A 15,640-nucleotide genomic window follows, 5' to 3' on the forward strand; every position below is an offset into this window, starting at 1 on the left:
AACAATGCACCTTGCCTGACTGTCCTCATTTCTTTCCATAAACACAAATTTATTAACGCGTACCTGAAGTTCCATAAAAACTATGGAAAGAAATGAGTACCTATCGGCATGTATGTTGTAGTTACTACTTAAAGGGAAGGTTCAAGCAAAATAAAAAAATGAGTTTCACTTACCTGGGGCTTCTACCAGCCCCATGCAGCCATCCTGTGCCCTCGTAGTCACTCACTGCTGCTCCAGTCTTTCGCTGGCAGCTTGCCCGACCTCTGAGGTCGGCAAGCTGCCAGCGGGGGACTGGAGCAGCAGTGAGTGACTACGAGGGCACAGGATGGCTGCATGGGGCTGGTAGAAGCCCCAGGTAAGTGAAACTCATTTTTTTATTTTGCTTGACCCTTCCCTTTAAAAAACTGACATCAGCCTTCCAGCCCACTGCAACAGAGCACAGAAATCTGCAGATTCATAGTCTGTCCAGACCTGACTGAATGGAAAGTTATTGTTTCTTTCCATAGGTTTCCCAGGATTTCAGGTACACTTTAAATTCATTGATTTCAATCTATAAAAATATGAATTGTAATAAAATTATTATAATTAACTTTTTGTAAATAAATATAATGTTCATTATTTTGTACATTACATGTCTATGTTATAGCAATAGATATTATGGTACAAGAGGTCACACAGCAACCTTAAAGGGAAGATCCGAGCTGAAAAGAAAAAACAAGATCTACTTACCTGAGGCTTCCTCCAGCCTGCGCAGAATGCTCAAGACCACGTGGTACGCGACTGGCGCGGCCGCACGCTCGCACAGGCACAGAAGATGCCAACCTCGCGAAGTCGGCATCTGCAACCCCAGGCCACCGGCTGGGAGCAGAGCTGCGGCGAGGGGCAGATGGGCTGGAGGAAGCCCCAGGTAAGTAGATTTTTTTTTTTAAGCTCATACCTTCCCTTTAAAAGTGCAGAGACAAAATGCATGGCCATTAGGAGGAACTCCCTTTGCATTGTACAGTTACGCTAAGTATGTAATCTCATTAGTCTACTTGGGGACTCAGTATGACCAATGAGGATTAGCCTTGCAGATAGGAGGTTAAACACCAAGTAAATAAATATGATGAACAAGTGTATTGTTCTTACAGCCAATTACAACAGCTCTTGGTATCACCCCCTCTTTTCTTAGAACAAATCAGGCTGCTAGGCTATCACCGAGCAGTGTCTTTGTACAGTGATTATTCCTAAAACTGCTATTCTAAACTGTCAACAAGGATCACTCAGAATTACAAATCTTGCTGATCTGTTCATAACATCAACAGCTCTGTACCTTACCTTGCTATTTGGGGTGCAGGACCCTGAGCTTACCCATGAGGGTCTTAGCCTGCTGGTCAGTGTATCCAGCAATGCATATCCGTGCAATTTAAGTAGTAACTTATTAACTACTCAATGCGCATTATTGTATTATTTCTCCCTGCTTTACTGTTATCTGATTACAATTATTATGGTTCTAAGTACTATTTATGCACACGTAAATCCCCATACACACACTCAACAATGGTCTTTTATGCAGCTAATTGTTGAACAACTTTTGTTGTGACACAAGTTAAAACAGCTAAAAAAAAGTATTTTTCTATTGTTCAAAAAGCTGGTAAGACTCATAAGAAGTCAATCCAACAGTTGGATTGATTTGAGCTGCGTCTTATTTTTTTTTTTGGGTTGTTTCAACAACAAAAGTTGTTTGATAATTGTGCATTTAAAAGACTTTTGTTGAGCATGTGTATGAGGCTTTAATAAACTGTATGATGCAACCTCCATATTTTATTTGAACAAACTTGGTTTCCTGTAGTATTCACTAATAACCACTAGAGAGCACCCAAGAGCCTCTAGTAAGTGATATATGGTTTATGCACATTAGATTTCCACTCAATACTAGCCCCCTATGCAGAAGTGCTAAATTGGGGTTTATTTGTCTATACAGCTGACAATACCATACAGAATCACTCATGCTATTTCAGGAAGGTCGACTGATAAGTAAACTTGCGCTACTCATTACCTTACTTTTAAGAAGTATACCAACAGCTTTAATTGCCAAAATATGTGGTAGTGGTAATGTAACTCAATAGTGAATATATTCAATCGGCTTTTGAAGGCTATATTATGGAACACGGTGAACATTAAAATTTGATTGTGACAGCTTAATAAATCAGGTTTCAGGGCTAAGCGTTCTAGAATACACTCCTTTTGTGTCCTACCTGATCATGCACCTGCATTACTGTGCACCCATGCTATGCATCTGAGTGAACATAACTTGCCTAATCTCCATGCTTCATCCAGTGACTGACTAAGCATTACCTTGTACTAATACTGTGCTGTGTGATCTGGTTTTCTTGTATTCCTGTATTGTCATATTGCTGTATGTCACCCCTAAATATTGTCTCTAACCTAAATTAATGTCCAGCGCTGCGTAATATGTTGGCGCTTTATAAATACAATAAATAATAATAAATGTGCTTTCATGTTCTAGGGCACTTTTAAAGCATCCCATGAAGAATTGTTTAATAAATGAACAAATTCAAGGGAAAGGAAGAAAATCATTTATTCACTAAAATAATAGTTTTAAAAAAAATGCATACAAGAGTTTGATTTTCTTATTTTTAAACCTAGCCAACCATTACAATGCAAGAAAGATGAGCTATGACAGCTTTTCATAAAACAAAAGATATGCTTGAGCATTCAGCACTCTGGATTCAGCCACCATCTGTACGTGTGTATCGCTAATGTACACCCACTGACTGGAGGAAGGGGCTGCACCAACCTTCATTGCTGGAAAGGAAGAGTCAAAATTAAACACTGGATTAATGTTAAGCAACATATGAAAAGTTTGATCTTATTTATAACAGTCTATATACCGTACTTATCTTGCACTAGTATGACAGCTAGAATATAAGCCATGTTGCTCTACAAGCAGGCTAGATACTTGTTCCATAGTGGTATAACCTTACTGGCTACATGCACCTCTATCTCTCACACTACCGTCCATAAGCACTTCTATTTTTATGTATTTTTTAGTTTGAGACATAAGTGTTAAGAGCCTCTGCCAGTATTTTATTGCTAAATGAGTTCCAGCTGGGAAGATTTTGGTTAATTTCCCGTCCAGATCACTTCTGGACATTTCACTCCATTTCTGGCCCAGGCCACTGGACGGAGTATTTTACTTAAAGGACCACTGTGGTGAAAATCATAAAATTTAAAATGCTTGTAAACATATACAAATAAGAAGTAAAATGAGCCATACATTACTGCATACATTGCATTACTAGAAATCTGACATTACCGACAGGTTTCGGACTAGCCCATCTCCTCATGAGGGATTCTCATGGTTTTGGTTAGTTTTAAAGGTACTTAGCGAATGGCAGTTGCTCTGTCCAACTGCCAAAAAAAGTGTACAGCAAGCACAAAAGCTGGCCAGCATCATTGTATAAATCCTTTTCGGGGATTTCCTTTATAAAGAATAGAAGCCTTGCTGAGAATCCCCCATGAAGAGATGTACTACCGTGTTTCCCCGAAAGTAAAACCTACCTTTAAAGTAAGCCCTAGCAGCTATCAGGCAGCATGCCCGAAATATAAGCCCTCCCTGAAAATAAGCCCTAGTGGCAATGGCAGTCCCGACCCTCCCCTTACGGCGCCGCATTACCTCCTGCTGGCCCCGCTTTTAGAAAGTCGCATCCCCGTGCTCATAGTCTGGCCCCGGCAGCAATTATTCAAACCGCAGATCAGCTGGGATCTGTGGTGAAGGCAGCTACAAATTCACTGTAACAGCGCCTCCATATACAGGAAGTGGCATCTCTGATTACTTCCTGCATACGGAAGTACTGTTACACTGAAGCTGTAGCTGACTTCACCGCTGGTCTGCGGTTTGAATCATGCCGCTGGGGCTCTGTCTATAAGCACAGGGATGCGACTTTGTGAAGGAGGGGGCCGGGACGAGGTAAAGCGGCCACGGGGGAAGCGGGGGGGGGGGGGTATGGAGGGGGGAATTATGCGTGGGATCTGGCTATGCAGGGAGGGGGGTTATGTGGCTATTAAGGGGGTGTCTGGCCATAAACAAGGGGGCATTTAGCTATACATTGGAGGGGGCTGGTTATAAAGGGGGGGATAGGGGGATCTGGCTATACACAAGATGGGTGGGGGATCTGGCCATCGACTAGGGGGATCTGGCTCTACACAAGGGGGTTTACGATACCCCCACAAAATATAAGACCTCCCCGAAAATAAGCCCTAGCACATCTTTTGAAGGAAAAAAAAATATAAGACAGTGTCCTATTTTCGGGGAAACACGGGTAGTTCAAAACCTGTCGGTTCTGTCAGATTTCTACTATCTACTGTAAGTGACAGCAGCATAGGAGAAAAGTAATTTATGGCTCACTTTACTCTGGAAGAAACATACTTCTTATTTGTATGTGTTTACATGTATTTCAAATTTTACGATTTTCGCGATAGTGGTCCTTTAACCCTCCTGGCGGTTAATTAAAACTGCCAGGGGGCAGCGCAGCACTATTTTTTTTTTTTAAATCATGTAGCTAGCCTAGCGCTAGCTACATGACAGCTGCTGTGCAGCGGCATCCTCCTACCCTCTTCGATAGCCTCCGGCGATCAAGCCCGTCTGGAAATCCCGTTCTGAACTGGATTTCCATTAGGGCTTCCCCTGTCGCCATGGCGACTGGCGGGATGACGTCACCGACGTCGTGACGTCAAAGGGTGTTTTGATCCACATCCACCCCTCAGCGCTGCCTGGTACTGATTGGCCAGGCAGCGCATGGGGTCTTGGGGGAGGGGGGGAGGGGGCCTGGATCCTAATAACGCTTCCCCCATCCAGGGCTGGTTCTCTCATGAAGCAAGGTGAAACATTTGCATTAGGCGGCAGATATTACAGGGGGAGAACTTTTGTACTGTGTGTTTACACTAACAGCATGCAGTCAGAGTAGGAAGAGAAGCGAGGTAAAGAGTTCTTCATTGATGAAAAGCAGCTTGTTGTTCTGTGTGAGAAGTCTGACAGTGAGTAAGGAGGGGGGAGGCAGGAGAGCAGCAGTGTTTCATTTCACTTTCACAGCAGAGGGGAGGAGGTGGCACTGCTGTCCTGACTGAGGAGGAATAGAGTGGCTGAGGGTGTGCAGTTTGTTTGTCACAGACTCACCAGTGTGCTATTGTGTTGAGCTGCAGTTTGTCATGTGAGAACATTAAATGAAGCAGAGTAAATTGTCGGGTGCTGTGTGATCATTCTAAATCAGGAGAAGTGGGGCGCATCTCACAAGTTTGCCTCAGCAGAAAAAAGTCTAGAACCGGCCCTGTCCCCTTCTGCCTCCTGCATCCAGTGCAGAAAGCACCCCGAACTCCATTTGTTGCACTATTCACCTTTTGGGCTCCAGCACAGATGCAGTAGAAGCTTTTCAATTGGACTCCAGCGCAAATAGCTGAGCACCATCGGATCTGCTCTACTGTGCAGGCGCAGACGACTTGAGGGCTGGGCTATTTCCGCCGGAGCCCAAGTGGAGAGCTTTTACTGCGCCTGTGCTGGAGCCCTGAAGGTAAATATTGCCATGTGCTGCTACGCCTGTGCAGTGCTTTGCGACGCTTGTTAGGGGAATTTTCAGGGGATCCAGCGCCGGATCCCCAAGGCTAAAGAGGACAGGGGAAGCCTCATTAGGATCCTGAGACTCCCCCCTACTGAGGTAAGTACCCCATAGGGAAAGAGGTTTTTGTTACAGGTGTACTTTAAATTCCTGTTGTATCTCCAGGTTTGGAAATCAAATAAATTTCTAAAATAGGGACACGCACAGCAATAAAAACACATATTTAGTAAGGTGGAAGCGTGTTTAAAAAAATCAGGGTAAAGCTTTTTTGTTTTAGTCATCCTCTTTTTTTCCTGTGAGAAAAAGTCTATTGAGAAGATACTTCATGTCACACCAATGGCATCACTGAGAACGTGAACCAAGGGGTTATGACCCTAATGTGGGTGATCGCTGGATGCTGAGCAGTGAGCAACCAGTAAGGTCTCTAGTGCAAGGAGAGGACCTGGCATGCTGTTGATCTTTCATGCATCAGTAGTATCTGAATCACACACCTGGAACAACCATGCAGCAAATGCAGTCAAACTTAAGTCAAACATCTGATCTGCATGCTTGATAAGGGTCTATAGCTAAAATTTTAAAAGCAGAAGATCATAAAGGACAACCAGGTAATTTGCATTGTTTAAAAGGAAATGCATATGGCAAGCCTCTATATCCCTCTCACTTCAGCGGTCCTTTAAGGATAACACAAGTAATATGTGTGTATAAATAACAGGCTCAGAACTAGGAATAAGACAATAGTTTTTTTTTCATTGCAGCAAAAGTGGCACTGCATTTTGACTGCACCATAGTCAAAACAAAATTTGCCCAGATTAGCAGCAATGCCATGTTCAAATTACTGACAACATTGTTTATGCATATAAAATTCTCTGGCAGTGGACTCACTCTGCTGTTTTCCTGGAGGCTTCTGCTGAGAATTGTGTCAGTGGAATCATGGACCTCAGAACCAAAGGGAACTAGTATATATATATATATGATCCCTATGATAACTTTCTAGCCATATGCCAGCTTAATACAAGGCATCTTTCATGAGCCACTGAGCCACATAAACCTTCCAATGATATAGAGAAATGTGCAACGGCACTAGACTGTTTCAGGTCACAGCAGACCTCTCTTCAAGCACAAGAAAGAGCCAAATAAAGGGATGGTGGCAATGTTAAATGCAGCTACAGCAGGATAGGAATAGTCGAAATAAAAACGACTTGTCAAAGCATTCCCAGACTAAAAAGCACTGCTATTTTGCTTAGAAGTGATGCATAACATTTAGCTTTAGATCATGTAATATCACTGTCCTGTATAACAACAGACATAAGAATAATTATTAATCTTGTTAATATATATACCTGGTCCTTTTGAAGGCAGCCGGATCTTGACATACGCTACATAGTGTCCTCCTTTCATAGACCCACTATGCTCTACTATTCCATAAAGGCTGTATACTACATGTTTCTCTTCTAAAACATTCTTTGAATGAAACAAAAAGCAAATTAATAATTAGGTTAGTGGATTTCAAACTTACAATTAATGTTCTACTCAAACATTTTCCATTAATAGTTATGGATCAAAACAGCATTTTTATTAAAAAGAAACAAATATTGGGGTTTGACATGAAATGGGACTCTAATAGTGAATGCTTTGAAAAGCATAACAGCAGAAGTTAGTGCAGACTGGATGATTCCCTTCCCCTCTGTACACAGAAGGGTCAGTGTACCTTTGTATGCCATTGATTATCTGGGCACCGTGCCATGACAAAGCAATTATCAGAACTGCTCCAACCTGATACCCAAGTATTATTAAATAATCAAGTAAGGGAGGGATGGAGTGGGACAGTATTATGCATTAGGCCAGTGTACAGGCAGGTTAAAGCAGTTGGATCAGCCATACTATGCCAGGTAAAAAAACACATATATAAGTAGATAAATACTTGATCTACTTACATAACACATGTATTATACTGTCCACGTTTTGATTTCAGTGAATGTTATATAGTAAATTACAAGAATTCTGTTCCTGGTGGGGGCCATGTCTTTTGCCCACAGTTAAGGCTAACTCGTGATGTCATTTCTGCCCTTTACTTTTTTCTTGTCTCCTCCAATCGCTGAGTCGCCTCAGCCTTGCTTGTAAACACAAGTGAGTAGGGGATTAGGTTTCAGATAAGAAGCTGGCAGGGAAATAAAGGGAAGAGGAGGAATAGATTATAGATAAAAAGAACCCCCAGCATGCAATTCTTTGGCACGACTACTAAAGGCCCAGTGTTCCTTAACCACTTCCCGACCGCCTAACGCACAGGGGCAGCCGGGAAGTGGAGCCCGCAAGGACCAGCTCACCCACAGAGGCGGCGGTCCTTGTAAGGGCATGGGCGGAGCGATCGCGTCATCCGTGACGCGAACCTCCGCCGGCGCCTGTCTCCGCATACCCGCCGTAACATCCCGCCGGACATACGGAAGCGCCGGCGGGATGTTAACCCCGCGATCGCCGCATGCAAAGTGTATAATACACTTTGTAATGTTTACAAAGTGTATTATACAGGCTGCCTCTTGCCCTGGTGGTCCCAATGTCCGAGGGACCACCAGGGCAGGCTGCAGCCACCCTATGTCGCACCCAAGCACACTGATTTCTCCCCCCCCTGCCCCAGATCGCCCACAGCACCCCTCAGACCCCCCCCTGCCCACCCCCCAGACCCCTGTTTGCACCCAATCACCCCCCTAATCACCCATCAATCACTCCCTGTCACTATCTGTCAACGCTATTTTTTTTATCCCCCCCCCCTGCCCCCTGCTGGTCACCCCCCACCCCTCAGATTCTCCCCAGACCCCCCCCCCACCCTGTGTACTGTATGCATCTATCCCCCTGATCACCTGTCAATCACCTGTCAATCACCTGTCAATCACCCGTCAATCACCCCCTGTCACTGCCACCCATCAATCAGCCCCTAACCTGCCCCTTGCGGGCAATCTGATCACCCACCCACACCAATAGATCGCCCGCAGATCCGACGTCAGATCACCTCCCAAGTGCAGTGTTTACATCTGTTATCTACCCTAAACACCCACTAATTACCCATCAATCACCCCCTATCACCACCTGTCACTGTTACCCATCAGATCAGACCCTAATCTGCCCCTTGCGGGCACCCAATCACCCGCCTAAACGCTCAGATTGCCCTCAGACCCCCCTTATCAATTCGCCAGTGCAATATTTACATCTGTGCTTCCCTGTAATAACCCACTGATCACCTGTCAATCACCTGTCAATCACCCATCAATCACCCCCTGTCACTGCCACCCATCAATCACCCCCTGGCACTGCCACTCATCAATCTGCCCCTAACCTGCCCCTTGCGGGCAAACTGATCACCCACACCAATAGATCGCCCGCAGATCCGACGTCAGATCACCTCCCAAGTGCAGTGTTTACATCTGTTATCTACCCTAAACACCCACTAATTACCCATCAATCACCCCCTGTCACTGCTACCTATCAGATTAGACCCCTATCTGCCCCTAGGGCACTCAATCACCCACCCACACCCTCAGAATGCCCTCAGGCCCCAGCCCTGATCACCTCGCCAGTGCATTGCTTGCATCTATTCCCCCCTCTAATCACACCTTGAGACACCCATCAATCACCTACTGTCACCCCCTAGCACACCTACCCATCAGATCAGGCCCTAATTTGCCCCGTGTGGGCTCCTGATCACTCAGCCAAACCCTCAGATCCCCTTCTGATCACCTCCCCAGAGCATTGATTGCATCTATTTTCCCGTCTAACCACCCCCTGAGACACCCATCAATCACCTCCTGTCACCCCCCTAGCACTCCTATCCATCAGATCAGGCCCAATACAACCTGTCATCTAAAAGGCCACCCTGCATATGACCGGTTCCACAAAATTCGCCCCCTCATAGACCACCTGTCATCAAAATTTGCAGATGCTTATACCCCTGAACAGTCATTTTTAGACATTTGGTTTCCAGACTACTCACGGTTTTGGGCCCGTAAAATGCCAGGGCGGTATAGGAACCCCACAAACTGACCCCATTTTAGAAAATAGACACCCCAATGTATTCTGTTAGGTGTATGACGAGTTCATAGAAGATTTTATTTTTTGTCAAAAGTTAGCGGAAATTGATTTTTGTTTTTTTTTCACAAAGTGTCATTTTTCACTAACTTGTGACAAAAAATAAAATCTTCTATGAACTCGCCATACACCTAACGGAATACCTTGGGGTGTCTTCTTTCTAAAATGGGGTCACTTGTGGGGTTCCTATACTGCCCTGGCATTTTAGGGGCCCTAAACCGTGAGGAGTAGTCTAGAAAACAAATGCCTCAAAATGACTTGTGATTAGGACGTTGGGCCCCTTAGCGCACCTAGGCTGCAAAAAAGTGTCACACACGTGGTATCGCCGTACTCAGGAGAAGTAGTATAATGTGTTTTGGGGTGTATTTTTACACATACCCATGCTGGGTGGGAGAAATCTCTCTGTAAATGGACAATTGTGTGTAAAAAAAAAATCAAACAATTGTCATTTACAGAGATATTTCTCCCACCCAGCATGGGTATGTGTAAAAATACACCCCAAAACACATTATACTACTTCTCCTGAGTACGGCGGTACCACATATGTGGCACTTTTTTACACCCCAAGTACGCTAAGGGGCCCAAAGTCCAATGAGTACCTTTAGGATTTCACACTTCATTTTGCGACATTTGGTTTCAAGACTGCTCCTCACGGTTTAGGGCCCCTAAAATGCCAGGGCAGTATAGGAACCCCACAAATGACCCCATTCTAGAAAGAAGACACCCAAACGTATTCCGTTAGGAGTATGGTGAGTTCATAGAAGATTTTATTTTTTGTCACAAGTTAGCGGTAAATGACACTTTGTGAAAAAAAAACAATTAAAATCAATTTCCGCTAACTTGTGACAAAAAAATAAAAACTTCTATGAACTCACCATACTCCTAACGGAATACCTTGGGGTGTCTTCTTTCTAAAATGGGGTCATTAGTGGGGTTCCTATACTGCCCTGGCATTTTAGGGGCCCTAAACCGTGAGGAGTAGTCTTGAAACAAAAATGACCTGTGAAATCCTAAAGGTACTCATTGGACTTTGGGCCCCTTAGCGCAGTTAGGCTGCAAAAAAGTGCCAATCATGTGGTATCGCCATACTCGGGAGAAGTAGTATAATGTGTTTTGGGGTGTATTTTTACACATACCCATGGGTGGGAGAAATACCTCTGTAAATGACAATCTTAATTTTTTTTACACACAATTGTCCATTTACAGAGTTATTTCTCCCACCCAGCATGGGTATGTGTAAAAATACACCCCAAAACACATTGTACTACTTCTCCCGAGTACGGCGATACCACATGTGTGGCACTTTTTTGCACCCTAACTGCGCTAAGGGGCCCAAAGTCCAATGAGTACCTTTAGGATTTCACAGGTCATTTTGAGAAATTTCGTTTCAAGACTACTCCTCACGGTTTAGGCTTTACATGGGTGCTTACAAATTAGCACCCCCCAAAATGCGAGGACAGTAAACACACCCCACAAATGACCCCATTTTGGAAAGTAGACACTTCAAGGTATTCAGAGAGGGGCAAGGTGAGTCCGTGGCAGATTTCATTTTTTTTTTTGTCGCAAGTTAGAAGAAATTTAAACTTTTTTTTTTTTGTCACAAAGTGTCATTTTCCGCTTACTTGTGACAAAAATTAATATCTTCTATGAACTCACTATGCCTCTCAGTGAATACTTTGGGATGTCTTCTTTCCAAAATGGGGTCATTTGGGGGGTATTTATACTATCCTGGAATTCTAGCCCCTCATGAAACATGTCAGGTGGTCAGAAAAGTCATAGATGCTTGAAAATGGGAAAATTCACTTTTTGCAACATAGTTTGTAAACGCTATAACTTTTACCCAAACCAATAAATATACACTGAATGGGGTTTTTTTTTTTAATCAAAAACATGTTTGTCCACATTTTTCGCGCTGCATGTATACAGAAATTTTACTTTATTTGAAAAATGTCAGCACAGAAAGTTAAAAAAATCATTTTTTGCCAAAATTCATGTCTTTTTTGATGAATATAATAAAAAGTAAAAATCGCAGGAGCAATCAAATAGCACCAAAAGAAAGCTTTATTAGTGACAAGAAAAGGAGCCAAAATTCATTTAGGTGGTAGGTTGTATGAGCGAGCAATAAACCGTGAAAGCTGCAGTGGTCTGAATGGAAAAAAAGTGGCCGGTCCTTAAGGGGGGTAAAGCCCGCGGTCCTCAAGTGGTTAAGTATGTGATAACTCCAAATCATAACAGCAGAAAAAGTTTTTAAAAGTTTTGAATGCAGGATTAGCATCTTTATCACTTAATACACTCAGGCCAGTTGCTGTTGAAATTTGATTTTTATGGTGACGATACCACTTTAAGACAAGGATCAACTTATTTGTAAGAATCAGCTTTGTTTTAATGGTAAATTGGGAGGTAGGTTAGAATTAGACATGTTTTGAAAGGCGGAGGTTATGGATGGTTAGAGTTAGGTGAAGTGGCCAGGAAGGTGTTAAGGTTATGGTTACCACAGGAGTGAGGGGGAGGTTAAAGCTAGTCAGAGGGCACTGGATAAGATTAGGATTAGGCAAGGCAAAGGAATAGAGGTTGGGGCCTCAAACCCCCCCCCCCCCCCCCCCAAAACCCAAAATATTAGGTTTGCATAGTTAACCCAATATCGTGCACCTACCATAGTTAAAGTTAGCAAAAACTGCTGCCCAAATGCTTTACTTTTTGAAAAACTGTAATAGTATTGTTATGGAGCAGTTTGAGCTCTAGATGGTATGTACTGTATCTATGGCCAAGGCAACCATTTTTGGTTGGTTTAGGATAGAATGGGGAAAAGCCTTTATCATGCTGTTACTATTGTTTGTGTCTCTGATTGGAAAGTAGGGAATTATAATAACAACCTGATAAAACAAGATGTAAGGATAATTCACTAAAACAGGGATGCAGAAAGTATTATAAACCTGATTCAAACTTGCACCTCGTTTCAATTTTAACCAAATAAAAAAGCCATGAGTTTGGTTTATAAATATTTAATTACAGGAATAATGTATAGTATCATACCACTAAATCATACCTTGCAAGTTGCTGAACAAAAAGGAGCCAAGTCCAATATTAGGGAAAAGTCCACATGCCTACTAATTTTACGTAGTGTTAACCCACTCTGAAATGAAAAATACAAGATCATGTTGTAAATCTGGTTCAATAAAAATGTCAGGGTTTTGTTTGGTTTGGTTTTTGCAGAAAATGCTAGAGTTACATTTAAATATTAAACCGAACTATAGATTATTACATATCTTTGCAGAGACCAGAATGAAATGCTACAAAACAAAAGATCAGAATAATTATCCACTAGTGGAAATATACAGGGAACAGCCAAAACCATTAAAACCACCTGCCTAATGTTCTGTAGATTGCCCTGTGTGTCTCCAAAACAGTTCTGACTTAGCAAAGCATAGGCTTTGTTAGACCCCAGAAGGTGACCTGTGGAATTTGGCACTAAAAGCTAGCAGCAAAGTCTTGCAAGGCCAAAGAAAATGTGATTCTGCTGGCCGGGCAACCATCTCCCTCTGCTCCATGACCCAGTTCTCATGTGGGCACTTTGACAGTGTACTGGAGTCAGCACAGGCACTGATTGGTCTGTGGCTACTGCTCTGACCCAGTGATCTAGCCACCACAATATGTACAATATAATACTCTTGTCCATGTTACTCAGAACCTTGTGACTGCCCATTTAGTTGTTTCAACACGCCTTCAAGAACTGATTGTACACTTACTACATTATAAACCCCAACTCCTCACATGAGACTTGAATGGACCCTAGGAAATCAAACCCCAGCCTCTCAATTAGTTTAATAATCCTACTGTAGACTCGGCTCAATTAAAAGGGACACCAACTAATTTATCGGGATGGCTAGTTACGCTGTAAAGAGCTGCAGAAGATGTCAGTTGCTGTATAAAGCCACAAAAATGATCACAAGGACTGGATATGGATACAAATACAGGAGTGTAACTACCATCAAGCTGTATGCAAAAGTGCAAAAAATATATCAACCTGTTGATCCAACTAACAGATATAGAGTGAGGACACTGGGATGCCATTTAAACTGGAAAAAAAAAAGTATGTACAGTATCAGACAAAAGCCAGCATGAGAAAGTGTAGAACTACTAGGGCCTGAAAGAGGACATAGATGTGCAAAGTAAAGGCTGAAATGATTTCAGTTTTGGTAGGAGCACTTGGTGCTTTGAGCCCTGATCTGGAATACTGGTTCAAAAAGTTTCCAGGAGTAACATCCAAGCTCTGTCATCAGAATAGTACAGCATCAGGAGCAGTTAATATACTGTGCAGTGCCCTTGCACTCCCTCCTCTGACAGAGGACCCAAATCATGTAAGCAAGAGAGAGCAATCTTTAACCCATTCGCGTTCCGTCGTTTTCACGTGAGAAATGTTCACCTCCCATTCATTAGCCTATAACTTTATCACTACTTATCACAATTAACTGATCTATATCTTGTTTTTTCCGCCACCAATTAGGCTTTCTTTGGGGGGTACATTTTGCTAAGAGCCACTTTACTGTAAATGCATTTTAACAGGAAGAATAAGAAAAAAAAGGAAAAATTCATTGTTTCTCAGTTTTCAGCCATTATAGTTTTAAAATAATACATGCCTCCATAATTAAAACTCACGTATTGTATTTGCCCATATGTCCCGGTTATTACACCGTTAAAATTATGTCCCTATCACAATGTATGGCGACAATATTTTATTTGGAAATAAAGGTGCATTTTTTCCATTTTGCATCTATCACTATTTACAAGTTTAAAATAAAAAAAAATATAGAAATATTTCATCTTTACATTGATATTTAAAAAGTTTAGACCCTTAGGTAAATATTTACATGTTTTTTTTTTTTTATTGTAATGTTTTTTGTTTTTTTTTATAGTAAACAATTTATTTGGGTAGTTTTGGGAGGGTGGGAGGTAAACAATAGATTTATAATGTAAATGTGTGTTCATTTTTATTTATTTTTCCTTTCAGTTGTAGTATTACTTTTTGGCCACAAGATGGCGGCCATGAGTTTGTTTACATGACGTCACTCTAAGTGTAACACACGCTTAGAGTGACGCATCGGGGAGGGAACAGCCAGAAAAAGCACAGCTTCCGAGAGAAGCTGTCGCTTTTTCAGCGGGGGAGAGGAATCAGTGATCGGGCACCATAGCCCGATACATTGATTCCTTGGCTACCGAATCCGCGGCCGGGAGTGCGCGTGCACGATCGGCCGCGGGAGCGCGCGGCAGCGCGCATGGTTCCTGGACGTAGTTTCTATGTTAAACCTACATTTTTGACCCTTCAAAACAAAATAATAATGTAACTTCAGGATTAAAATGTTTATATTCATTTTATTCTCCCACAGCTTCACTTTAAGACCACCTGCCTCTTCCCCAACACAATCTAAATAATTATATATATATATATATATATATATATATATATATATATATATATATATATATATATATATATATATATATATATACATACATATATATATATATACATACACACACACACACACACACACACGGCTGTTTTTCTCTTTAAAAAAAAAAAAAGCATGATATGACTTACTTGGCAGAATCTTTTTAAGTGCAGAATGAGATTAGCTGGTACTGCAGAAATCAACAACTGTTTCCTGGCATTGGTATACACACTGACTTGCTTCTCTTCTAGGTGTGAAACAATGACTGATTAAATCAAATACAGAATCAGGAGAAATACTATATATGCTCGTAATATAGCACTGTATTGTTTTTTTTCTGCAGAGAACAGTTCAAAAGTTCACTAGCCTGCTCTGTAAAATCGTTTAGAATGCTGAGTAGTATGTAAACTGCAAATATAAAAGAATGATGCAATGTTTGCTACTAATGTTCTAGTAATTATCCGTACTACACATACAATTCATTATATCATATATTTT

At 42.1% G+C, this 15,640-nt stretch overlaps 1 protein-coding gene across 5 annotated transcripts in view; it reads right to left on the bottom strand.

Annotated features, from left to right (window-relative positions):
• Positions 1 to 2,556: 2,556 nt before the first annotated feature.
• The window catches only part of USP45 (ubiquitin specific peptidase 45), a 254,120-nt gene continuing 241,036 nt past the window's right edge, over positions 2,557 to 15,640 (bottom strand). For 4 of the 5 annotated variants that reach the window (XM_068231216.1, XM_068231215.1, XM_068231217.1 and 1 more), the window contains 4 exons: positions 15,292 to 15,389; positions 12,739 to 12,825; positions 6,956 to 7,076; positions 2,557 to 2,808 (listed from right to left, as the gene is read on the bottom strand). In XM_068231216.1, coding sequence (XP_068087317.1) covers positions 2,678 to 2,808; positions 6,956 to 7,076; positions 12,739 to 12,825; positions 15,292 to 15,389 — 437 coding nt within the window. In that variant the 3' untranslated portion in view covers positions 2,557 to 2,677. The remainder of the gene's footprint in view (positions 2,809 to 6,955; positions 7,077 to 12,738; positions 12,826 to 15,291; positions 15,390 to 15,640) is intronic. The other variant, XM_068231218.1, reaches the window with a different exon arrangement.

Source organism: Hyperolius riggenbachi, chromosome 4, assembly GCF_040937935.1.
Source record: "Hyperolius riggenbachi isolate aHypRig1 chromosome 4, aHypRig1.pri, whole genome shotgun sequence".
Taxonomy (NCBI): domain Eukaryota; kingdom Metazoa; phylum Chordata; class Amphibia; order Anura; family Hyperoliidae; genus Hyperolius; species Hyperolius riggenbachi.